At 49.2% G+C, this 25,266-nt stretch overlaps 1 protein-coding gene across 3 annotated transcripts in view; it reads right to left on the minus strand.

Moving 5' to 3' along the window:
- AMOTL1 (angiomotin like 1) overlaps nucleotides 1–25,266 on the minus strand; it is an 88,068-nt gene that overhangs the window by 48,166 nt on the left and 14,636 nt on the right. For 2 of the 3 annotated variants that reach the window (XM_082069122.1, XM_082069123.1), the window contains exons 2-3: nucleotides 22,115–22,250; nucleotides 19,438–19,488 (exon numbers count right to left, since the gene is read on the minus strand). In XM_082069122.1, the coding sequence (XP_081925248.1) occupies nucleotides 19,438–19,488; nucleotides 22,115–22,199 (136 nt within the window). In that variant the 5' untranslated portion in view covers nucleotides 22,200–22,250. Of the gene's footprint in view, nucleotides 1–9,845; nucleotides 9,929–19,437; nucleotides 19,489–22,114; nucleotides 22,251–25,266 lie in introns of those variants that run through there. The other variant, XM_082069124.1, reaches the window with a different exon arrangement.

The following is a 25,266-nucleotide window of genomic DNA, read 5'->3' on the forward strand; positions in this document are numbered from 1 at the left end:
GGGTGACATGGGACAGGATCCAGCCCGTCCTCTCTACAAGCATGAAGATGCAGATGCTATTTTCTTACACACCCAGAGGAGAGGAAATAGGCATTTCTGCAAAATGTTAATGAATTCATCACTTTACCATTCACATTATGCATGAATGTGTATGGCAGTTCTCTATATTTAGAGAGCAAGAGGCATAGACTGCTCACTTGAGTAGATCTACACCTAACATGTTTGTGAAAATGAGCATGGTAGACTAGTCTGGAATCTCAAGAGCCCTAATTTCCAACATTATTACCCTATTCTGGTACAGAATAACATCAAAGACACCCTCCACTGCCCCTCTACACATGGTCCTGCCTTGGAATCAGGAACCCTGTATGAAACAAGGGATTTTTGAGCCTGGACTTGTTTTACAAATAAAAAGTGATTGGAGTAAAACAAACAAGATCCGCACACCCAAGGAAGTCAAATGGTTTCAAGCATTACAGGCGACCTGAACAGCCAAAAACTACCGGCTTGGCCTCAGCACTCACCAAATAGAATTTAAAAGAAATAAACAGTTACTAAAACTGTACTGTTGCCTCCTGTGTTTTGAGTCTGTAGGAATCCTCGGGTTGTGGTTTCAAATTTTCTGAGATGCAAAATGGAGAATAAAGACTTGAGGTTTTTTTCTGTAATAAGAGCAGAAATTCTCACCTAAACACTCGTCTTTGGGGGCTGTGGCCATGGCAAAGCAATAATGTACTAAAATCAGGACTGACAAATGCCAGTATCTGCCAAAATGCTCAGTTTCTGATCTCTTGTTATACCAGAGTCAAAACCAAGGAGCTCCAACCCAGGCAGAAACCATTGCACTTTGCTGTACCCATGCTCATGTTTTATCATCGTAAAATGATGTAATGGTGCTTTATGATGTTGAAAATGATGTAATGAAGTTTTATGTACATTCAAATTAAGTTTAAATAAAATGTCACCTGTAACTGGCACAGAAAGCCTGTTTATGTGTAAAACAGATAACAGTTGCAGAAAGATCAGTGTTCGGCATGCAGCCGCAATCCAGATCACGGGCAAGAACGCACCACTTGAAAGCTCACTGAAGCCTCTCAAGCTATTTGGAGCAAGGCATGAGCCTTTTTTCTTCCCCTCCTGCCATCATTGGAGCCTCCCAAATTCCAGCTCCTCTCGCCAGAGGAAAAGGGTTTGCTACACCCAGCTCTGCTGGGGTGCAAGGTGCTCAGGGACTTGTTCCTTCGCCAAACCCCCCCATTCTTCTATGATGCTCACCAATAAAGCAATTTTCATCCCTATAACTGAATCCTGGTGCCAGGGCAGCCTAGGATGGAGACCACCATCCTCCAAGGATGTGTCCCTGGGGAAGGGCTTTCTACCCACATCCAGCCCAAGCCACAAACCATGGCTGCTGCCCCATGTTTTGTCACTGTTGCTGCAAAGAGTCAACCCCATCACCTCTGCAGGTGCCCACAGGCAGCTGTCAGCTGTGCTGTGCCCCCTCCTCTCCCCCTTCCAAAGACAGCCCAGCAAGCCAGGATACAGCCTGGGCCATAGACATCATCTCTTCATGTGCCATACATCTGATGTCTCTTATAGCCAACCCTATAAGACATGACCACAATTCTGGGCTGGTTCAGTCCTTGCTGAATTAGGCAGCTGCTCCAGTCCTTGATTGCTGCATCCATACCAACTCTCACACATCGAAGTGATTGCCTGACACCAATTCAGTTGGTTTTTCCTCCTTGACATCTTTTTTTTTTTTTTTTTTCCAAGATAAACATGCATTATGCTATACAGAAGAAGACACACTATCCTGGAGGGTTACTACACAGCAGCAGAGTTCATTTGAAGATTCAGAACTATTTCAACAAATCATCAGACAGACAGCAAGGACCCAGAGACAGAGGAGCAACACTTAAATATTTCATGTTTCTGATGTGGCTTCAGTCTGGTTTTGAAAAGGATCTAAAGCAAAACCTCATAGGAAGCTCATTGCTGCGACATTTCAGGAAAGCCACATTTTTAGAGGAATAACAGCATCCTCAAAACACAGATTTCCTCCAAAAAAAAATACTTGGAAGGATGGTTTTCTTACAGCCAAACTGCACTATTACTCTCACCTTCAGTAAAACACCAAAAAAAGCCTGTCATGCAAAGGCAGTTTGCTGCTATTTAGAGGCAACACCTCAAGGCAACACCTGGGTGATGAGTTTCGGCATCGCACCCCGCTGCCCGCCCGGGTACCGCTCCGCAGCTGCCTGCAGCTCAACCCGCGCTGCCGGCACGATGGCTCCTCCTCCGCCACCCCAAAGCCACCCAGCCAAACAAAAACACGCTTGTCCTCCAAAAATCCTCTCCCCGTTTGTATCCTACTGACCGAGCAGCTTGAAAGAGACCAAGGCGTTTCAAAAACCATCCAAAGCAATCATCCAAAATTAAAAAGTGAGGCAGCTTTACACTTTCCTATAAACTCTGCTGCGGTTTGTAAGGAAAGTCCAAAAATGACGGAACAAAAATGACATCGTTTCCAAGCCCACATCTGTCCTTCTGTCTCATAGCCAAGCCAGAAAGGAGTATAAATACCTTATTCCACATTTAAAACACTTTCTCTGACATGTCACTGCATAAAGGGCAACAAGAAAGGAAAATAATTATTTAAGGGAAAAAATGAGAGTTGAAGCGTTCCAGTGTCCCAGGGGCTGCCTGAAGGCTGCACCATGAATTCTTCGGGGTAGATCCATCAGTCCCTCCAAAGGGTTGCAAGGACACTCCATCGAGGCTGGTCTCCCCTCCAGGTGCTTGCTGGCCCGCAAACCTTCCTTTCTCTCCTAAACACCAGCCCAGTTTCAAGAGTAGGGATTGCTGTACCCCAGCCACAAAGCCGTGACACTCTCACAAGGCTGGGAGGCAGATCTGAGTTTCCTTTGGCTCAGAAAAAATTAACTCATGTGTCCCTTTTCTTGTTTTACCTACAAAAAGGAGACGCCGCTTCCAACAGCACTGCAAAGGAAGCTCTTGGTACCGCTGGCAGCTCTTCTCCGGCAGTGCTGGGAGTTCTCCGCAGCCCCAGCTCCAAGGGAGAGCAGGGGCTCAGACACATGTTGGTGACTGTTTCCCACCAGCAGCTCCCCCGTTGATGTGCAGGTTTTCTAGATCTCTTCTGGGGTGGCTGGCTCACTCCCACACCCGTAATTCTGCTTGGGAACCCCACATCTGCTGTCAGGGCTCCCGAGCCCTGCAAGGACTGAACAAGCATCACTAATACTATTTTCACAAGAGCAAAGCAACATCTTGCAGGACAGAAATCCAGCCCACATAACACACACCAGATGTGAGCGAGCAGTACCTCTCCTTTTCCCACATGAAAGCCGGGGATCTACCACATCTGAGCTGGGAGAAGCCTCATCCCTGTGGCTGGCATGGTTCACCAGACCGAGCCCCAGCTCCGGGGAAATAAATCCTCATCCCAGTATTAGCTCCGGATCCATGTTGTGCTATTCCTTTGCTCAGTAAGAGCTCCTGGAGTCTCCCAGCTCGGGTACCATCATTTCACTTTCCAAAAAGTGCCTTGTCCAAGAAAGCACTAGCAAGACTAATGAGAAGAGGTGATGGAGGCAGCCAAATCCCATCTCACCCAAGGAATCGTGCCAACACATCCAAATTCAGCTGCCTACAAGGATCAACGCTTTCTGTGAAACTTCTGCCTCACACGCTTATTTTCATATATGCTTCCCCTCAGCAAAAAAAATTAAGCGGACGAGCACAAAAGCTACAAGTGAAGCAAAGCGAAGGTGCCTTGCAAGCAGCTCCCAAACCTGGCACGAGATCAGATGGATACAGGGAAGAGCGGAGCCAAGCCTGCCTGCCCGGGAGATCCCCCACGGATGCCCGCGCCGCCCCAATGGAAATCAGGTGCGCGGGCGTGTGGGGGCAAACAGTGCCCATCACAGCTCTTTCATCTCAGAGGGTTGCAGGTTTTATAACATTAGAATAATGTTATAATCTTCCTCCCTGTCCCAGGCTCACCCCCAGAGGATGCAGGCAGAGTATTTTCATCGCAGCTCCAGGTGCTCCAGTCACCTAGGCATCAACCCGACAGAGGAAGGGATGCATATTCCTTAGGTGGCTGCACTAGGCTTTCCACAAATATGTGCATTTTTAACGTCTCTGCAGCTATAACATTGAGCCTACAATATGCACACAGCCTAAATTTATTCAAAGAACTGAATCAATAATTGAAATTTCCACTTTGATCAAAGTGCCAGTGGCACGGTGACGATTCATGTCAGCGTTGCTGCTCTGAGATAAAAGGGTAAGTATTATTCAGAGCTGTAAGTGAGGGAAGAAACTCTCTATAAAAGAGTGAAATACAAAGGCTGACATGGAGCTCGCAAGTGAGACAAGGCTTCTGCTGCAGCCGTGATGCTTGTCAGCACAGTGAAGAGTCTGCAGATATTTTCACTAAGCTGTAAATTCTGATTTCCAAGACATAAAAAAAACCTCCAAGATAAAAATTAATTACGCAAATTCTTACGGAAGGAAATTTTTTCCACTCAGGGGAAAAAGATAATCATAAATCATCCAGCTACAACATACAGACAAGACACCCACAAAGAAGGAGTTTAAGCTATGATTAACTTTGCTGTACTTACTGCTTTTAAAAATGCTCACATTACAGAAAAGCACTGGCATGATCTGTGTCGCCTGGATATTTAAACCCTTCCATTAATTAACCAGAAGTGAAACAGGACCTAGGACTGTGGATCATTCAGTCTAGTTCCTCGTTACTTTAAGCAACCATATAAAACTCCCTTCTTGAACTGAATAAACAGTATCTGAAGAAGAAACTTTTTTCGCCCCATTTGGAGGAGGTTTCAGGATCCTCTTCCTCAGACACACACAAATGTTCTTCCCGGTTCCCACTCGCAGCCACTGACATCGCTCTTTATCCATCTATTTTTTTGCCAGTGGTGTCCTTTAGGTTAAATAGCTTTCTCCCTGAGTCATTCCCACAAACTTGCAGCATACAAAGGAGCCTGGGATAAGGACAGAACAAAAATAGTACAAAGACTGTACAGTACTCTCAAACTGAAAATGCAGGCATTGAACTCTATCGTATGGATATTCAGATTTCTAGAGCTTTTCCTTTTTTTTTTCTTTTTAAACACAGACAACAAGCCATAGACTAAGGATCCACAGTGCTTCATTTGATCTGTGTGAAGAACTGCTCCTGATAACCCTACAATCAGCAGAGGCTTTGCATTATTCTTATCTTAAGTGTCAGGTCTAAAGGAAAAAAACTAAACCACCTTCCCACCCGAATATATATTAAAATTATGAGCCTTCCGTTATTAAATCATTACACGCAATTTATATTCAGTCACATTTAAAATGCAGACATTTAATAAAGGCATTATACACAGAAGTGCTAACAAGATAATTGCCTTTAGTCCCTGCTCCCAGATGGCTGAGCTCAGATTTAGAACAGGCAAAATCATGGTAACGGCTCAGGGTGTGGAGCCAGCACCTCCAAAACGACTCGCAAATGGCCCAAAAACAATGCTCACCACAGGGATGGGGACATGTCCCAGGGGATGGGCTATGTCACTTCCAGGGACCCCCTGCCCACCCTAGGGAGCCGTCCTGGGGGGAGTCCCCCCGAGAAGCGCCTCCCCACCCCTGCGTGATGCGGGAGCCCAGACCAGGTCCCTGGGGCAAGACCAGGTGCCTCCTGCCCTCCAGGCACCTCAGGGGACATGGGTTCTGCCCCATTGCCCAGCAGGGACGTCATTGAAATGTCTGCCCCCAACATACACATTGAGGAGAGAAGGCGAAGGAGTGACAGTCTCTTAATGACTTCAGGTGGGTTAGGTCTTGAATGGAGACTGAATTTCACTAAAAGCATTTTAATTGACAAAATTCTTCATGAAATTAAATTAATAAAATTATTTTGTTATTCTTCCAGCCTGAGCATTGATCACTGGCATTACTGTTGTCTAAAGCACACTTATACTTGTGCCAACCCAATACGGTCAGAGCAGATAATCCCAAATCTTGTTCAATTTTTTAATCTCGGGCTGTTTTCCTGAGATGTGGCATCCCCTTGTAGATCACCCCGCTCCTCAAAAGGCGCTGCCTCGACACGTGCTGGCTGTCATCACCTGGCTCGCTCAATACGGACCTGCTACAACTTCAAGACACGAACGAGTCAGACACACGTGGGGAAAGTCACAGCCATGCACCAGGGCTGTGACAAGGACACTGAGAGGCAGGGACAAACACACACACCAGCAAATGGTGCAGGACCTGCTGCTGCACACAGGATACACCTTACTGCGAGGAAAAACTCAGCTTTCACCCGTGCTTATCCAAACCCAGGGTGGTTTCACCAGCTTGTACAGATTTACTCCAGATTTCATAGAATCACAGAATGTCAGGGATTGGAAGGGACCTCAGAAGCTCATCCAGTCCAATCCCCCTGCCGGAGCAGGAACACCCAGATGAGGTTACACAGGAAGGTGTCCAGGTGGGTTTTGAATGTCTCCAGAGAAGGAGACTCCACAACCCCCCTGGGCAGCCTGTTCCAGTGTCTGTCACCCTCACTGAGAAGAAGTTTCTTCTCAAATTTAAGTGGAACCTCTTGTGTTCCAGTTTGAACTCATTACCCCTTGTCCTACCATTGGTTGTCACCGAGAAGAGCCTGGCTCCATCCTCGTGACACTCACCCTTTACATATTTGTAAACATTAATGAGGTCACCCCTCAGTCTCCTCTTCTCCAAGCTAAAGAGCCCCAGCTCCCTCAGCCTTTCCACATAAGGGAGATGCTTCACTCCCTTAATCATCTTTGTTGCCCTGTGCTGGACTCTCTCCAGCAGATTTACACCCACAGCAGCATCCTGCCTACTGAAAAAGTCACTTAAAGGACCAATAAAGAACAGATACACTTAATAAATGAAACATTTCAACAGAAACGTTGCCCTAACAAATTATTTATAGAAGTGACATTGTTCTTGTTATTATTACTACTATTTTCTATCTACTTCCATCTATTTCTCCTTCTGCCCTGAACCAAAGGCAGGCTGTTCCATTTAAAAATTCAGGACAGAAATGGGAACCAGATTACATCTGTCCCAAAGCTGCCAAAAAGCAATTGCTGTACGAAACCAAAAATCCTCCTGGGATTCTTCCCAAATCCGCAAAAATATTCCCAACCACTAAAGTTTCCACTGGGACTGTTACATTAGCAGATAGTCTCTGTGCGAAAACCTGAGTATGCAGCCGTCCTCCTAATGGTTTCCAGGACAAGGAGGCTGTGCAAGGCACGTCATCCCACCTTAGCACCAAATAACATTTATACCAGATCTGGCCTTTAAAGCCACTTATATACCTACCAATGTTAAAAAAAAAAAAAAAAAAACGGCACTGGGGACCATCAGGCTTTTGTTTCCTGAAGAAAAGCTGCAATGGTCAGAAGTAACATCTCCACATCATCCTGAAACCTCTACCTGCGTCCCAAGAGTCTGGCTGAGCCTGACCCTGGGGCAGCCCTGTGCACATCCCTCCCGGCACTGCTGCTGGGATCCTACAAAGCCCCTTTGGTGTCTCTTTGCTGAGGATGTGCAATGCCTTTAGCTCTGTGATGGCATTTTATCACAGAGGAGCTCTTAGGAAGAGCACTGGAGCTGTCTCCGTGCATCAGTCCCTCCAGCCAGGATCCTGATGTGCAGAGGGTCTGGTCCAGACCACTGTACGCGGTCAGGACCTCAAGAACGGCCCCTACGCTTGTCCACAGTGTCACAGGTGCACAGAAATGTAAAGTGAGAGCAACCACCAGTCCTGTGGGCATCAGGACTTGGGAGAAGCAGGATGTGGCCCCTCCACGTGGGGCCAGGGCACAGCGTGCAGCCACCCGGCAGCTGGGAGATGTGGCTCAGCCCCAGGGGGGTTTATCACAGGCTTTCACCCACCCATTCCCTGCCCTCACCCCTCGGGCATTTATTGATAAAATATTTATAGGACCCTTTTAAGAGCTTTTCTAGCCACTAGTAATGACTACATATATAGATATATTTAGCATATATATATATAAAATAAATATATTTAGTATATATTTATATAGATATATATGTAGTCATATATCCCTATATTTTCTTAATCTCTGCACATATATAAATATTTTAAAACATATCTCTACATATATTTTTATATAGAACTCTATGTATATGTAAGTATATACATAAATATATATCTCCATGCATACCTGTAAGCAAGAACAGTGCTGCCAGGTAGCCGTACGCAATAAGAAAAAGAACAGGGGACGACTCATCTTCAAGTCCACCCCTCCCTCAGAAAGCTTTTTAGGCTTATTTTTGTACAAAAAAAAGACAAAACCTCAGCTCGGGGGATGCCCGATAAGGGCCTTGCAGATGCCTCAGCAGGCAGATGTCGGTCTCCAGCCCGGCGCCGCTCCACAGGCAGCTGCTCAGCGCTCCCGGGACGTTCACACAGCACCAGGAAAGAGAAAAAAACCCAACTCTTTCCATCGAAAGAGGAAAAGGACCAAGCAGCGACCTTCCTGTGTTTAATACTATGAATCACAAAACCTGGCAGGAGGATTCGGGTTAAATTCACGTGGGGTTTTTTCCCCTCCTCTTTCAATGTTTAAAAAAAAAAATAGGCAAAAACAAAACAGGAGTTTAGCTTTGTTCTCCCTGCGGGGGTTGGAAGGTTAAATATAAAAGTTCCCTCTCACCATCCCCCTACAACAACAACGTGAGGAACCGCTCTCCAGGCGTGGGAGGCCCTTCCTGCACCCCCGCCCTGCCCTCCCCACGCTCCCGCAGCGGGACGCGGCCACGCTCGTCCCGACCCGGCGGAGCAGCGGGATGGGACCCGCCGTCACCCGCGGGGGTGCTCCCGGGGGCCCCTCCGCCCCACCGGGCCGCAGGGCTGGGACGAGCGGTGACCGCCTGGCGCCGGGGGACCCACGGGGACGCTCCGATCGCGGCTTCGGAAACACCAGCGGCCGCTCCGGCTCCAGCGGGAAATATTCCCCCGGCCGTCCCGGCCGCTCGCTTCGCTCTGCCCAGGGAAGCTGGAAGCTGCTCCCCTTTCAACGCCCGGCACATTCTTCCTTCAAAACACACCGCAAACATCCCGATGCGACCAGTGGTTGCTCTGGGGCTCGCACACCCGGCGGGTTTTGCCTTTCCGGAGCGGAGAAAATTCGCAGAAGAACTTAGGGAGGGTTCAGGGCGCGGAGAAACATGGAGTAGCCCGCGGCCGGCCCGGCTGAGCTGGGCTGCTCGGCCCTAACGGTGCGGCGGGGGAAGGATAAACTCGTCCCCCACACCGGGTGGGGTTTCCACGCAGCCCAGGGGCAGCCGGGTGTACCGGGTCTGCTGAGGATTGCCCAGGCCTCCCCGGGGCGCAGCGGGGCCGGTCCGAGGGAGCAGCGCGGCACCGCTCCGAGGGAGCGGCGGATCGGCTCCTGCGGGAGCTGCGGGTCCGCTCCTGGGACAGCGGCGGGCAAGTCCCGGGGGAGTGACGGGACAGGTCCCGGGGGAGCTGCAAGCTCGGCCCGGCACCCCACGCAGCGCCCGCTCCACACACGGGTGGGTATGAGAAGGGACAGCCGGCCCCGGCCCTCCCGCACACACCGGTACCCCCCCCCGGGGCACTCCCCGGTACACACGTGGACAAAGGCACACGCACTCCCACGCACACGGGCGCACACAGACACACGTGTGCACACACACGTATGCACGGACACGCACTTGTGCGGTGACATACGGACACACGACACCGCCCACACGCTCATAGACACCGCTGCCGCCGTTACCTCCGGCTCCGCGCCCCGCCGCCCCCGGCAGCACCTTGGCCATCCGCGCCGCTCCCGCCGCCCCCGGGCGCGCACCGCGGGCCGGGCCGGGGCGGGCGGCGCGACGGGGGCGGGGCAGCAGCCGGGGCGGGGCAGAAACCGGGGCGGGGCAGAAACCGGGGCGGGGCGAGAGGTGGGGCCGGGGCGGGGCCGGGGGTGGAGCCGCCCGTCGCAGCATGGTCCCGCTGCCGGACCTGGTCCCGCTGCCGGACATGGTCCTGGTGCCGATCCGGCACAGCCCGCAGCAGCCTCCCGGCGCGCAGGCCTGGAGCGTTCCCCCTCCCGCAGGCCCGCACCGTGCAGCGGTGAGATGAGAGGTGAGCCCGCGGGGGGGACCCGCCACCGCGGCGGGGGAACGCGGGTCCTGACCTCCCGAAGGAGGGAGGTGGCTCCTGAGCACCGCCCGGGCAGCATCCAGGGGTGACATCGCCGCGACATCACCGGTGACATTCCCACCAAGGCTACCGGGACGGTAGGCTCGGGGGGAGCCCGAGCGCCCCATGCTGCGCCATGGGCTCTGCTGGAGCATCGCAGCCCCGAACGGAGCCACCGAAGCCAGCTGGATGCTCCCAGGGGTGAGCCTCTGGGGCAGCGCGGCCTCTTCTCCACGTGCTTGGGGTTGCTTGGGACCTACATCACACCCTAGAAACCAACACAGGCTCCCTGAGTTCCACCCCAAGCCTCGCAGAACAGTTGATAGGAGGTACCCCAAGTCCCAAACCCCTGCATTAACCCCAGGGCTCCAGCTGCACCCCCTGCACCTGGAGGAGCTGGTAACTGTTTCGGGAGCACATGAGCAGTGTGGAGCTGGGGCAGCCCCGTGTTCTCAAACACAGTTCCCTATTCCTAAATGTGGCCCCTTTCCCCTGCTGTCCACCCGCTTTGTCATGCATTTTCACATGAGCCGCAGATGCTTGATGTCAAGGGATTTATGGCTGATGCCAGAAACAAACACTGAGGTAACAGGAATACAGGACATTAGTCAGCTCGAGGTTTCTTTGCAGCTCAGCACACCAGCTCCATGGGATGTATTTTCATTAGGGTTTCATCTCCCCACACCACCCTGGCCCTGCTGCCAAGGGTCTGGCACAGGGACAGCATGGTGGGTCAGACCTGTCACCTGAAAAGGCTCAAGCAGGAAAGCAGAGACTTGCAAATACTCTGCTGTTCCAGGGACAGGCACGGGAACCGTCACATCCTTGGCACGCAATTTAGCCTGCTCAGGGGAGAAAACACAGGCTAGTGGTTGAGTTCCAGACTTGGACAAAAGAGGGATATTCAGTTCCATTGCCTCTTGAAGATGCTCTGAGTATTTCAGAGAAAGTCAGGCCCAAATTAAGGTTTTAAAATGCTAAATCCTCTGCAAAAACATGGGGAACCTTGGCACTAGAGCTAGACACCCTCGTCCCCTGGAGGAACTGGCCTTTGGTGTCTCAGATTATATAGCTGCCCCCTTCTACTTTCCCCAGAGATAAATGTTGACTTTGCTTATAGAAACAGGTGAACTGCTGACCTGCTCAGCTGTAAATGAAGGTGAAATTTTGCCCTTGGCTTGTTAAGTCCCTGTTCAGAGTGGTGGATGAAGTTGCATGAGGGAACTGCTGGCCTAGACCAGTTCAAAATGACAATTCAAACTCTACTTTTTGTCATGCTCTGACTTTATCATTTGGTTGGGCAAACAGGACACTCTGCTTCACAGTCTTTCATGGGGAATGGGGTGCACTCTGGCTGTACTGTCTTCGGCCAGACAGATCCAGCCTGTCCAAGGGCTTATTTTATTTCTCATTCTGGTCCCACAGTCTATACTCCACTTTTACCTAATGCTGAATGATGATCAGTGATGATTTCAGTGCTAGAGGAACAAATACATTGAGAAAAAGGGTTATCTATTGTCTTGTCTTCCAGTAGCATTGCAAGGAGCTCATGAAGCATGCTGTTACATTTCCAAGAAAAAGAGGTGGTTTGGTTTTTTTATACTGAGATTTCTCTTTTCCCCCACATTATTAATTTTCTGGTGTGTGTTTACATGTGATTTTCAAAATCTTTTTCCTGTTTGGCTCCATTTCGATTTGATAAACTGAGTGACCACAAAGGATGGTGAGTTGGAGGGGGAGTTCCCTAATCCGTCTGTGTTTTGACACATCTGATAACCACTGGGGAGCTGTGTCTGGCCAGGAGGACAAGGCAACTGCCACTCAAGCTTCTCCCCTTTGCAGCTCCACTATTTTTATATGTTTTTTTTGTGCTTATTTATTCATTTGTATTTTAAAATATATTGTTCTCCCACTGTTTTTATATTTTTGTTTGTTTACTTATTTATTGTTGTTAGTCCAATGAATTTGGGGAAGGAAAGAAGTTAATCTTTCTACCCCTTTTGGTCCTAACCTTCTGAGCCAGGGCCAAGTGCCACCACAACTCCAGCTGTATGGTCAGCAGAGCAGAGCTGAAGATGCCATCTCGCTTCACTGCCCCCCTCCTGCTTCTCCCAGGTGAGTACAGATCCAGGAGACACATATCATCCATGGGCTGGAAGCACATGTCTGTTATGCCCCACTGTGGAAGATAAACACCTCTCATGGATTTCCCAAGCGTTCCAGCAAGCTACATGGGAAGGAAGAAGCATTTCCAGGTGCCTCCCCGGCTCGGCCATTAGCTGTCCCTCTGCTCCGCTCTGGTGAGACCCCACCTGGAGTCCTGTGTCCAGCTCTGGAGCCCTCAGTGCAGGAAAGACATGGACCTGTTGGAGAGGGGCCAGAGGAGCCACAGAAATGATCAGAGGCTGGAACAGCTCTGCTGGGAGGACAGGCTGAGAGAGCTGGGTTGTTCAGCCTGGAGAAGAGAAGGCTCCAGGGAGAGCTTATTGCAGCCTTTCAGTGCTTAAAAGAGGCCTATAGGAAAGATGGGGACAGGCTTTTTAGCAGGGCCTGTTGTGACAGGAGAAGGCGTAATGGCTTTAAACTAAAAGAGGGGAGATTTATACTAGATACAAGGAAGACATGTTTTACACTGAGGGTGGTGAAACCCTGGCCCAAGTTGCCCAGAGAGGTGGTAGATGCCCCAACCCTGGAGACATTCAAGGCCAGGCTAGACAGGGCTCTGAGCAACCTGATCTCTGTGAAGATGTGTCTGCTCATTGCAGGGGGTTGGATTAGATGAGCTTTAAAGGTTCCTTCCAACCCAAACTACTCTGTGGTTCTATGATCACTCAGCATCTCTGCTCCATCCCGAATCCCCAGTGGCTGGTAGCTGTTGCTACCACCAGACCCAGGGCTGGATCACCGACGCCCTATGGAAGGGATGTGGCCTTCCTAACCTGCAAGCACAACCATGTTTTGATGCTCATTGTGTTTGCACCCACCCATGCGTGTAATCCCACAGCTTCCTAACGCTGCAAGCAAACAAATCGTCTCGCTCCACCTGACACTGCGGCAGCCCCAAATGCCTGCACGCAGCTTCAGTTCTTGCTGTCGCTGCTGCTTTTGATGACAGCTGATGGGCAACCGGAGGGTCACAGCCCCATTAATGCCACTGCCTGTGACACCAGAGCCCACCATCACTGGGGATGGCACAAATAACTGCCGTGTGGTGCTGAGACCACAGCAACAGCTGAATCAAGAAATCAGAATACACTGTGTAGAAAGCTTCACCCAAGGAAGTTTAGTAAATAAAAGCCACAAAGCCTTTGACATGAAAGATGCCCTTATCATTTCCTCGGGTGGAGAAAACCCTACCTCTTTTTGACACTCACAGGCTTCACCTGCCCCACAGAGACCCTTTTACCCATCCTCAGCATCCCTGAAGCATCTCTAACTACTGAGCAGAGGCAGATCTTGCAGCACTGGACCAGCATTTTCTAAACCACATCTGCAGAAGGTTTTTAAGCAATCTTGCTACCAGGCAGTGAGCTCAGCGTCTCAGGGAGCCCCAAAGAAACTCGTCTTGCTAAATTAATAGCCACTGTTAAAGATTTTCACAGTGACAACTGTGTATATTTATCAGGTCCCCTCTGATACACACTTAACAGGCAGCATTGTATTTAGAGGCAGCAGAAATATCTCCACACATCTGTTTTTCCAGTTCTGCCAAAGAGCTTTCATTTTTCCCTAATAACTTGACCTGTTTGGTTTCTGGCAGAAGACAGCTAAGCAGAGCACTTGCTCTCTGGATTCGCTCCAGTACGAGATGAGGTCAGGACAACGAAAAAGGAGAAACAGCTGGATGGCTATGAAGCAGTGGGAACAAACAGGGCAGGGACCAGGGCTTTTTCTTTCCTTCCCTTTTTATTTCTCCAATGGGATTTCATTCCTGGGCGTATTTATTCCCCTGGCAGACAGTATCACAAAAGCAGTGTTTCCTGCAAGCCTCCGTTGTGGGAAGCCTCCTCCAGCAGACTGAAGATACACAGGGTGCAGGTATAAATAGCACAGCCAGCAAATCCCTCTTCTGGTCGGCTATGAGGAAATGTGAGGCACAGGTTCCAGGGGCTTCCACTGAGATATTGCATCTCCTACACAAGCATTTTCATCTTGATTTTGGCAAGGTGGAGTTCATACTTCCCACTCCCACTTTATTTTTCCATTTCATCACATTCTCATTATTCAACTCAAGGCTTTGTGGGCTGGGGGCTTTCAACATGCATTTTTCAGTCAGTCTTTTTTTTTTTTTTATAGTCAGCTAAATCACCTTAAAGCAGCAAGCAGAAAAGCCAGTGGAGCAGGAGGGAGATGGGAAAGAGGGGAGGGATGAGGGAATGGAAGACAGGGAGAAGACATGCAGGCACAGGGGAGAAACAGCAAAGCAATCTGCACATGTTCCCCTGTTGGGAGAGTTTATCTCTCCCTGACCTCACTTTCTCCATGGCCAGAAGTTCCACCTCAGGACTTGCCAAGGAGACAATGCAGCATTCCTCTGCTGGGCCACAAAGCAAGTGTGAAATGTTCTGTTTTAATCATTTACAGAAGAAAAGGAACACAACAGTCACCGTCTGATTCATATCTGCTGAAATCCAGCAGCCAAAGCTGTGGGAGAGGAGAGACGGATGAAGAAAGGAAAAGAAGAGGAGGTGTGGGTTTGGTTTGTTTTTTCCTTCTGGTTAGTCACTGTGGACCTAAGGGAAGACAAGAAGGACCACATTGGTTTATGGCAAAATTTAAGAGCCCCTGGTGTCCTCTCTCTGACATGGTCTCTGGTAGATGACTGCAGAGAAAATACAAGGAACAGTACAAGTATAATACAAATGCTGTTTTCACTAGTACGTGATCCCATTTCCCTTCCCTAATCAGACATCATAGCTGCCTCATCAGGTTTGAGAGCCCTTCATAGACCTTTCTTCCATGTTTTCTAAGCACTTTTTGAGCCCATTCATACTTTTGGCACCCTGGACATTCTGTGTCAGCAAGTTGCACAATGTAATTGTGCACTGTGTGAAGACAGACTTCCTTTGGGTTGTTTTAAGCCTTTCCTCATTTCACAGAGTCTCAGACTGGTTGAGGTCAGAAGAGAGGTCATCTGGTCCGACCCCCCTGCTCAGGCAGGGCCATCTAGAGCTGGTTGCCTGGGAACACACCCAGATGGCTTTTGAATATTTCCAGGGACCGAGAATCCACAACTTCCCTGGCCAACTGTGCTTGGTCACCTTCACAGTAAAAGAGTTTCCTGATGTTTCAGTGAGAACCTTCTGTGTTTCAGTTTGTGCACCGCTGAAAAGGGCTTGATTCCAACTTCTTTACAACCTCTCTGCAGGTATTTATAGACATTGATTAGATCCCCCTGAGGTTTCTCTTCTCCAGGTTGATGAGACCCAGCTCTCTCAGCTTTTCCTCACAGGAGAGATGCTCCAGTACCCTCATCATCCTTGTGGCTCTGGACTGTCCAGTATGTCCATATCTCTCTTGTACTTTTAAGTTCTATGCCATTTATAATTCTTGCACTTTTACTGTATCCTCCTTCCAGCATCTCCTTTCCTCATCATCGAGTTGTAGTTTACTCAGTGTCTGCTCTCATAGGACCTGCTCTGTCCCTTGGTCACCTTTGCCTCCCTAGCCTGGTACTTCTCCAGGGAACCTCAGAAATGTGCTCACTGCTCAAGGTACAGGTGAGCCATGCCCTGACTTACACAGCATGAGACCAGAGGTTTCCAAAGGTTGGACATGGCAAGCAGAGCACCAGTCTTTAAGACAAGGTGAGAAAGAAGAGTTAGGAAATTATTTCCCAGACATTGTTAATTCCATCCTTGGAAGCACTGGAACAACCAAAGGCTTTGTAAACATGTAAAAAGGAGGATATGAGTAATAGCCAGCACAGATTCAACAAGAACAGAGCTGGTCAGACTCATCTAATCTTCTGCAATGAGGTAATAAACCTTGTGGATGAGGGGGAAAGTGCAGATGCCGTATATGTTGGCATATAAATAAGGCTTGTGATACTGTGTCATATGGTATTGCTATAGAGAAGAGAGAGACACCTGGGCTAGAAGGAAGTATGAAAAGATGGATGCATGACTGGTCAAACCTTTTCTCAGAGGTTAGTTACTCATGGCATAAGGCAACACAAAAAGTCTTGTAAATCTGGTACTGATCAGCATTTCCACAGATGGCTCAAAATCCAGGCATGGCTTTTTACATTTGCAGTTGACAGCAGGCTGAGACAAGCTGCCAGAAAGCTGGATGCAGGCATAGAGGTCAAAGCAGAGTTGATGAGCAGGAAAAAAAGCGATGTGATCCTCTACTGGGATCCTTCTCCGGCCCCCATACAGAGGACAAGAAACTCTCAGTCTGACCCATGGGAGGCCTTTTCCCTGCTTGTGCCTGCCTTCAGCAGCACAACGTGTAATGGGCTTAAATTACAGAAATTTAATTAGACACCAGAGAAAACCCTTCCAGTGCAGTGAAGCACTGGGTGGATTGTCTGGGAAAGCTGCCAGGACAGGCTGGTCCTCCATGTGGGGTGATGGGTGACCGGGAGACACGAGCCCAGCGTTCGGGCAGGAGGGAGTTGTAGCCGACCTCTTGAAGTCCCGCTCAGACCTGCGTTTCTGTGATTTTTATGGTGATGATGCTTTGTTATGATATTGATGTTTTGTCTCAGGATGTTGTTATTATATCGCTGCTTTATTCTCTGCTCCTCTACTAATAACTCCTGCGGTTCAGGTGACCTGGTATGCCCAGGCTCTGGTTACGCAGTTACTTCAACACAGCAGAAATCCAAGCTGCTACTGGGATGGTCTTGTCCTCTCCCACTCCAACGTGTGCTTACTCTTACCCCCTCGCTTGCCTTGCAATGCAGACCATGTATCTCCAGACTCAGGTCAGGAGACTGATCCAGCTGAAAACCCACCAGCTGGGAGGGAGGCAAGAGGATAGATCAGTTTTCCTTTACTTGTTCTGCAATCTCACAGCCTTTGTATGTCTTGTCTACCTTGGATGGAACAATCCCATCTTGTGCTGTGTTTGGAAGGCAGAGTGGAAATGTAAGGGGATACAAGCACTGGTTTGAATAATCTTTTCCAGACTGAGGGATGTCTGATACTGCTGTGCAGACGAAAGCGATGTCTAAGGAGATCCTGCTGCCCCTCAGATGGGAGCGGGGCTGACCAGAAGCACTGGGAGATGCCACCCACCACCTCAGGAGGCAATGGACCACACTGGACCGCATGGACTGTTTCCCCATTAACAGGAGGAGGATACCAGGAAGCCGTTTGTCCTGTGTTTCAGCTCTGATCTCTGCCCCTCCAGGGTCCTGCCCCTTGACCAGGGGTCACCATGAGCCTCATTTTGCACATCTAAAACATCTGTTTAGCTGCTAATGCATTTCTTTGCTATTCAACTGAAACCAACTAAATCTTGTTGTTTGGGAGAGGGAGCTTGTTCTTTGTCACGGAATGCGTTTGCTGAAACTCGCAGGGTTTGCCAAGGTTAGGAGAAACAGGCATGTGTCACTGAGCGAAGGCACTGCTCAAGGGATAAGTTGAGAAAGATCAAGAACAAAAGGAGCTAGTGGAAGCTGTGTCACAGAAAATGCACTTTAAAGTTACTTGACTAATTTTAACTGCAAATAGGTAGTGAATGAGGCAGCCAAGGGAAGGCTCTTGGCTTTATTCACACTCCCTGTTAGACAGTCCTCTGGGTGAATGCATGTCAGAGCAGTCTCTATCCTGACACCAAGTGGAGAGCACTCACAAGGACTCCTTTAAAATATGACCAAGTGTATGACACTGCCAGAGGACAGCCGCCAGCCCCACAACCCCTTCTAGTGCTAGCGAGGCATCATACGGTTCATAAACAATTTTTGTGTTTATAGGATTTTTTTCAAGAACCCAAGAACCTGGCTTTTAGCAGCAGAGTTCTACAGCAGAGATAGTTACACATGACACAAATCAGCATTCTAGGCTCCTGCAGTTTTACCCTCCTACCCCAAGTTTCCACCAGTGCCACATGTGGTGATCAGTCTGGTGGCTGCACATGCACCATCCTTACTGGGGGCAAAGTGTGTTTCAGGATCAGAGGGGAAGTCACAGAATCACAGACTTGTTGAGGCTGGCAGGGTTCTCTGGAGATCCAGAGATCCAACCCTGTGCTCAAACAGGGCCACCTAGACCTACTCACCCAGAACCATGTCCAGACAGCTTTCGAATGTCTCCAAAGATGGAGAATTCGTTGCCCTGAAAGTGGAGGGTGCCTTTTCCCTGGCAGGAAGGGCTGGTGCTCGACTGTGTGAGGTGATGGGCATTGTAGAGTGCTGGAGTGGTCCCACCATGCTGCCGTAGAGCAAGGCAGGGTGCACAGACCTGAGCCCAGCATCTCTCCTGACACATCCAGTTCCAGGTTTCCAGTATGCTCCATCTCCAGCCTTCACGCCTTTCTCAGGAGGGGCTGGGGTCTTGATTTCTTCCCTGCACATCAGAACTCCAGGGCTGGGTGGCCAGATGCCTTCCTGCAGAAGCTTCCCATCAGGCTGCTCAATTTCTTAACCCCACCTTACCTTCAGCACCTCTAACTCATCCAGAGAAACACATCTTTTTAGACCTTGGCCCTGAGATTGAGGGGAGATTGCTCCCAGATAAGGTTCCCCTATGGATTCAACCTCTGAAACCTTCAGCTTCACATGCCCATTTGAGGCTGTTTTCTCTCTGGGTATCTGACTCTTCACTCTCACTTTACACACCTCTGGTTCTGCCTCCTGGGAGATAAAACACCTCATCATGTTGCAGAGCACCAGAAAGTCACAGAAGCTCCAATATCAGTCGCAGACTAAGCCTCACACTCCCAGGCAAGAAGCAGCAGCATCCGAGAGCGCTCTGCACCAGGAGGGTGACAGCTTCTCCCCCAGGGAAAAGAAATCTGCATCATTTTAACAGAGAAATGTACTAAACACTCAAGCGTCAAGCTGTCCCATCCCTCAGATGGGTGGCATTCAAAAGCAGCACAGAAAGGAGGAACTGGTGATGATAAATTTATGCAGCGGAAAGCATTCAGCAGTTGCCCCCTGTTTTAAGCCATCTCCTAACTACTCTACCTAGGAAAAAAGGAGAAAAATGTATCACACGTGGACTTACCCAGCTGATCCAGAGCAAAGAGGGCTGGGGCACCTTCGGATTGCTCATTGTCTGAGGGAAGAAGAAGAAATGCTCAGAAAGGTCAGCTGGAGAGGGGGGTGTGGAGAACTGGGCTGATAATGCTGTGTTAATCACACTGCAGACAAGTCCCTGCTCAGCTTGTTTCCCTTTCATCCCTGACAACCTTTATATGTGTGTAGTGGTTTTGTTTGTTTGCGGTGGTTTTTTTTTGTGGTGGTGGTGGTGGTGTTTTTAATCTAGCTGTTATTGAAAAACCTGGGAATCAGCTCAAGTCTGACACTTGGCAGGATGACCACTTATCCCCTCTCCAGCATCACTGCAGAGCAAGAGCTCTGCCACCCTGTCCCTGCCTGTGCTGGGATCCGCCACCGCCGTGCTCTCCTTTTCAGCTGTGCCACAGCTCTCCGCTTCCTTTCTCCCTCTCACCCGGTGCTCAGGAGCATCCTACCCACAGCAAAGCTTCCCTGTGTGCCAGAGTTTCCTCCGACAACAGCAGCTGGAGTCAGTTTAATTAGCAGGAGTGGGAAGATGCTCTGGTCGAGATTTTTCAGGGGCTGAGCAAACTCTTGAGTCATCTGACAATATTGCAGGAGCTCAGTGCCTGTGGCAGGTTGGACCACGGGCTCTGGAAACCCCTGAGCTGCTGGCATCTCTCACCGAAAGCTTGTGGGAGATTATTTTGGATCCCAAGTCCAACCCCACCATGAGCCCACCTATTCTTGTCTGCTCCCAGCTGCAGAGCACAGCACACATGGATCACTCACTGCCAGAAAGACCCGCAACCACAGAAAAGCATGTGGCCAGGTGGTAAATGCCATTTGTGCCTTGGAGCTGGTGGGGATTTTGTTATTTTTCAGACATTTCTTGAAATACCAAAATGATGCAGAATTGCAAAAAACTCAATTCAACACAAAAATAATGTAGAGGGCGGGGGGGTCTTTATGTTGGTTTGGGGAGTCTTTTTGGTGTTCGTTTGTTTGTTTTTCTTTCAGGTTCACAGCATTTGTTCAATGCACGGGTTAGACTAAAAAGCTTTTTCATCTGGAATCTGTGGACTGTTTCTAGGGAGTTCAAGGAGGATGTTTAAGAAGGACATGTGCATGACACTATACAGTAATCCATACCTGTGACATTTCTAAGACATCTTGCCCCCCACTATAAAATGCTGTTAGGCCCAGCAGTTAGAAAAAGCTGTGAGACACTAGTTTAGGATAGCAATGGGCAGCATACAAAACCCAGTGTATACCCACATTTAACTGTTTTGGATTTTTATGACCTCCTGACAGCAGCAACTCTGCCCTCCTGTGCTTTACAGACCGAAGCACAGTGGGATCCTGAACTCCACAGGCATCTGACTACTACACCTATAAACAGTAACACAGATCACACACATGGTGAAGATTAAAAAAAAAAAAAAAAATAACAGAAGCAGAGTCTGTTCTAATGGGGAAAAAGGTTGGACTGCAGCAGGTGTCCCTGTGCTTGTCCCTTGGAGCCACCCTGGGCTGGGCACTGCAGAAGCAGCAGACGTGCTATCATGAGGATGCCACCCAGTGGCGCTGGGCTGGGGACACGGAACCCAGGGCTGCTGGGCTCAAAAGTGTGAACCTCCTTATCTAATTCAGCTCTTGTGGAAAAGGAGATGATGCCACATCTCAGGCTGTCTCCTTCCCCAGGCATCAGGGTTATCAGCAGGAAGCTGAGGGAAACAGATGGAGATAAGCGAAGCATTTTACCAGAGCAAAATGTTTCCGTTCCCAAGGTGCTGTCATCTGGAGGGCTGTGGGTTTGTTTTCATTTTAGTCTGGGGCACAGCTTGTCCCAGGCATACAAACAGCTTTGCCCAAGGAGGGGCAGCTTGTGCTGAGCTGGAGTATGGGGACCTTCTGTGACAGGGAGCTGGGGCTGAGCAGGGAGCACATGTGCCTGCCTCTGCCAAATTTTCGAACAGGGATTAAGAAACAAATTACAGCAGCTGGTTGGAAATTACGTAGAGATGAACTAATAGAGGAAATACATCTGCTGGCTGTTTCCCACCGTATCTGCCCCGAGTGCTTTCCTGAGACTGGCAGTTTATGGAGAGCTATGGACCCCCTTGGGCTGCGAGATCTTGTGTCATGCCAAGGTGGGCTGAAACCCTGACTGGTCCTGCACAGGGAGCCCTGGCTGGGGCAGCCATGGGCCCTCCTGTCACAGCTGGGACAGCATGTTTCTCTAGAGCCATCCTAAATTGTCCCACGCAAATATGATTGAAGAGAGAAGGGGATGTTTTACCAGGTCTCCTCCTCACTCCTCCCCTGGCCACTGTCATCTGCAGGGTCCTGCTTGTGGAGAATGAGAGTGGTCACACCTAGCACAAGTGGCATACCAGCTTGGCAAAAGACGGGTATTGTATTTTTGAGTATTTTTGGCAAAAGGCCACTCCAGAGGGGGAAGTCAAGCCACAGATTACTTGCCTGTGTCAGTGTGCCAGCTCCTGGCAAGCCACTGCAGTTTGGGTCAGATCTTTCCCACCTCCATACCGAGTGCTGCCTTGCTCTGGACACAGCCCAGCAACACCCCTGGGACCACTGCAAGCACAGTGGAGGCAGCAGCACATCAGGAAGGTTCCCAACACATTCACTGGATGGATTAAAAACCAGCAGTCATGTCCTACCTCCTTTCATACTGGCAAAGGGATGGATTCCACCATGAGACAACCAGTTGGTTTCATCCAGCTTCCAGTTTTCACCAGGGTCCATCTCTGATCTGCAGCATCAAAGATCTGCTTGCAATGCCTCCTGCCGCTCTCTCTGGGGAATAACCAGAAGATACTCTGAGTGCTTGTAGTGGTCTGTACCATGGCCTGCTGCTGAGAAGTTTCCCTCAGGAGAGGAAAATTTGTTGTCAAATTTCAGGGAAAAAGAAAGAAAAAAGATCTCATAGCTCACAGGGGACTACTGGGCCAAGAAGTAGCTGACTCTGCCAAGCCTTGACTTATCACATCAAGTCTCCGTGCTGTGTCAAAAGGCCACCGATACTTGGACCTCTTCCGTTTTCTGCTGTCAGCCTGACCAATGTTGAGAAATTCCTATTTGCAGAGATGGGATTTTATTTCTGAGCAGGGTGATGTGCCTCGAGGGTGTCCATTGGGGACGAGTGTCTCAGCTCCACGTGCCCAGCCTGACTGAGCGCTGGGGTCCCGGCTGGTGAGGGGAACGGGCAGGTCTGCTGGCCCTTGTTCCCAGTCCCACATATGCCATGAGCAGGAGCTACAGGCTGGGAGTTACCAGTTGCACATCACAAGCCGATGCTACCACTGGCCACTTGGCTCTTGCAGCATCCCTGGCCCTGGCCAGGGAAGCATGGAGATTACCAAGCAGTTAAAGATGGAGCTTCTGTCTCCAAAAACTCCCTTTCTGGTGTAGACACTGAATTATTTTCCTGTTTATTGGCCATTTGGTGCTACCTACAGGTTTGCTGCAGCTGGGAGTCCATGGGAGGCATTTTCCCTCCCTGATCACTTGGACCTGTGCATCCCTAGCAGGGTAAGCACACAGGGGTATTTCAGCTGTCCCTACATTTTCAGGATTGCATGTATTTGGGAGGGAATAGAGTATTTTGAGCATTGCCAACCTCTAATTTATCAAGAAAGCACACACCAGTGTTCAGATGCAGTAAGAAGTTACTGCAGAGCTTTTTTGCCTCTTCAGGAAGATCGTAGAGTCATGGAATCACTTTGGTTGGAAGAGACCCTCAAGATCACTGACTCCAACCATTAACCTAACCCAGGCACTAAACCAAGTCCCTAAGAACCTCATCTACACATCTTTAAACACCTCCAGGGATGGTGACTCAACCACTTCCCTGGGCAGCCTGTTCCAATGCATGGTGCTGAAGAGGAGGTGACAACAAAGACTTTCCCTAACATTCTCTGAGCCAAACCTGGACCCCAAGTGGCACTGATGGAGCTGGTTTCATGGCGAGGTGAGTCCCCTGGGACCCACCACACTGGAAGCCCCTGATTCTCACCATCACACCAACACCATTTCCTTAGGAAATGAGGCAGAGAAAGAGATGGATGCACCTTGTCTCCATGAGGAAGTGAAACCTGGCTGAGCCACACCATTGCGTTTCCCAAGCACTAGCACACCCCAACCACCATCCCATCGAGGGGAGATGCCAGATCTGGGGGGTCTGCAGGAAGGGTCAGCCCCAGATCCCCCATGTGGATGTATCACCCCACTGGCTCCCGGCCCCAACCACTGCTCCAGTGTGCTGGTCTCACCAGGGTGAATCATGGCAGTGCCGGTGCTTCTCTGGCCAGACAGACCTGCAAAAGGTCATTTCACCCGGTCTCTTGTCCAACACCTAAATTACATAGAATTAAATACTTGTGTGAATACGTTTGCTGTGCAGCAAACAGGACCGGTCAGTGCCGCAAGCAGGTGGAGCTTGCCTGGCATTTTTTGGTGTAGTAATTTCACCCAAAGGGCAATTAATAGGTCCCAAGACTCTGGGTGAATTTGGGTTGAATATGTAATGAGTTTTAGCTGAATGAGAAGGAAAAAAGTTCTGAGAAAAGCTGCAAGGTTCCAATTTGACATTTTAGAAATGAAACATTTCTTCTTGTTCTTTCAAATGATGTTTTTAGTTTGAAAGTGACCTAGTTTGATTTTCTTTTATTTTTCTTCCTTTTCTCAGTAATGAAAAGCACTAAATAATCTCAAACCAGAATGTCTCATGCAGTGCTTATGAAAAGAAATCAAAGAAGAAAAGAAACATACTCCTTTAGGGAGTGACCCAAACCAAAAAGTATTTCCAGTTTTTCCATTCAGGCACTGAAACGAAAAATCTATTATTTGTAGAGCTCCACTATTGAAAGGCATCTCATCAGTGTGTACTGCTGGCAATTTATTCTTTCCACCTGCCAAGGGAGAGGTTTGTCTGCAAGTTCAATAAAAGTATAAGAGAGAAAGAACAAAAGGGCAATTTGTGAGCATAGTGTAGGAGATAAAATGGCTTTTCCATCTTCACTGATTTCTATGAAAGATGAAAAAAGCAAACGTCCAGACCTCAGTTCTTTGCCCACTGTCCCCCTCTGTTCGGAATCATATAGACATGAGGTCATGTAGAGACAAGTCCTGAGCTCCCATCACGAAGGAGATTAATTGCAAATGTAAAACTTCTGACTTTACCAACATGTAAGGTCCAACCAATATTAGAGAAAGCAAAGGCCAAAATTTATTGAGGGCAATAATACTGGCAATGAGAAACACCTGAAAGATCCTAAACCTCTGTCATTGCTGTAGCTTTGGGGCATCCACCTCTTCCTGCCACAGCAGAGCTTGGTGCCTGCAGAGGCTGGTGGTGTCAGGTTCATCACAGGATCAGGGGTGGGTTTGTGGTCCCTGTCTCACCATCTGCCATGCCACTCTCCACTGTGGCCAGGAGGATGGGACAGGAGGGAAAGGGATGGGTACGAGTACAACCAGGACCCATTGGCTACATTAACGTTCACCCATTAGACTTCTCCCTAAAATGCAAAGCTGAAGAAACCACTCAGCCTGGTGTCTCATGAGGGCTGGGATTTATGCTCCAGATGCTTGAAGCATTCAACCTTGTTGCAATCAACACCTATTGCCTCCATCTTTTAAGAAGAAAATCAAACATCAGATTTTCCAAAGAGCCTGCACTCAGATCCTGTGTTCAGTCCTCACCTAGGGCAGAGCAAGCTCATTTTACACACCTCCAGCTTCCACCAGTCCTCTAAGAAAAACAAGATGAGAAAAGACTTGACTCACATTCCTGCTGTATGTCATATCCTGT

The sequence above is a fragment of the Streptopelia decaocto genome, assembly GCF_964273445.1.
Source record: "Streptopelia decaocto genome assembly, chromosome: 1".
NCBI lineage: Eukaryota > Metazoa > Chordata > Aves > Columbiformes > Columbidae > Streptopelia > Streptopelia decaocto.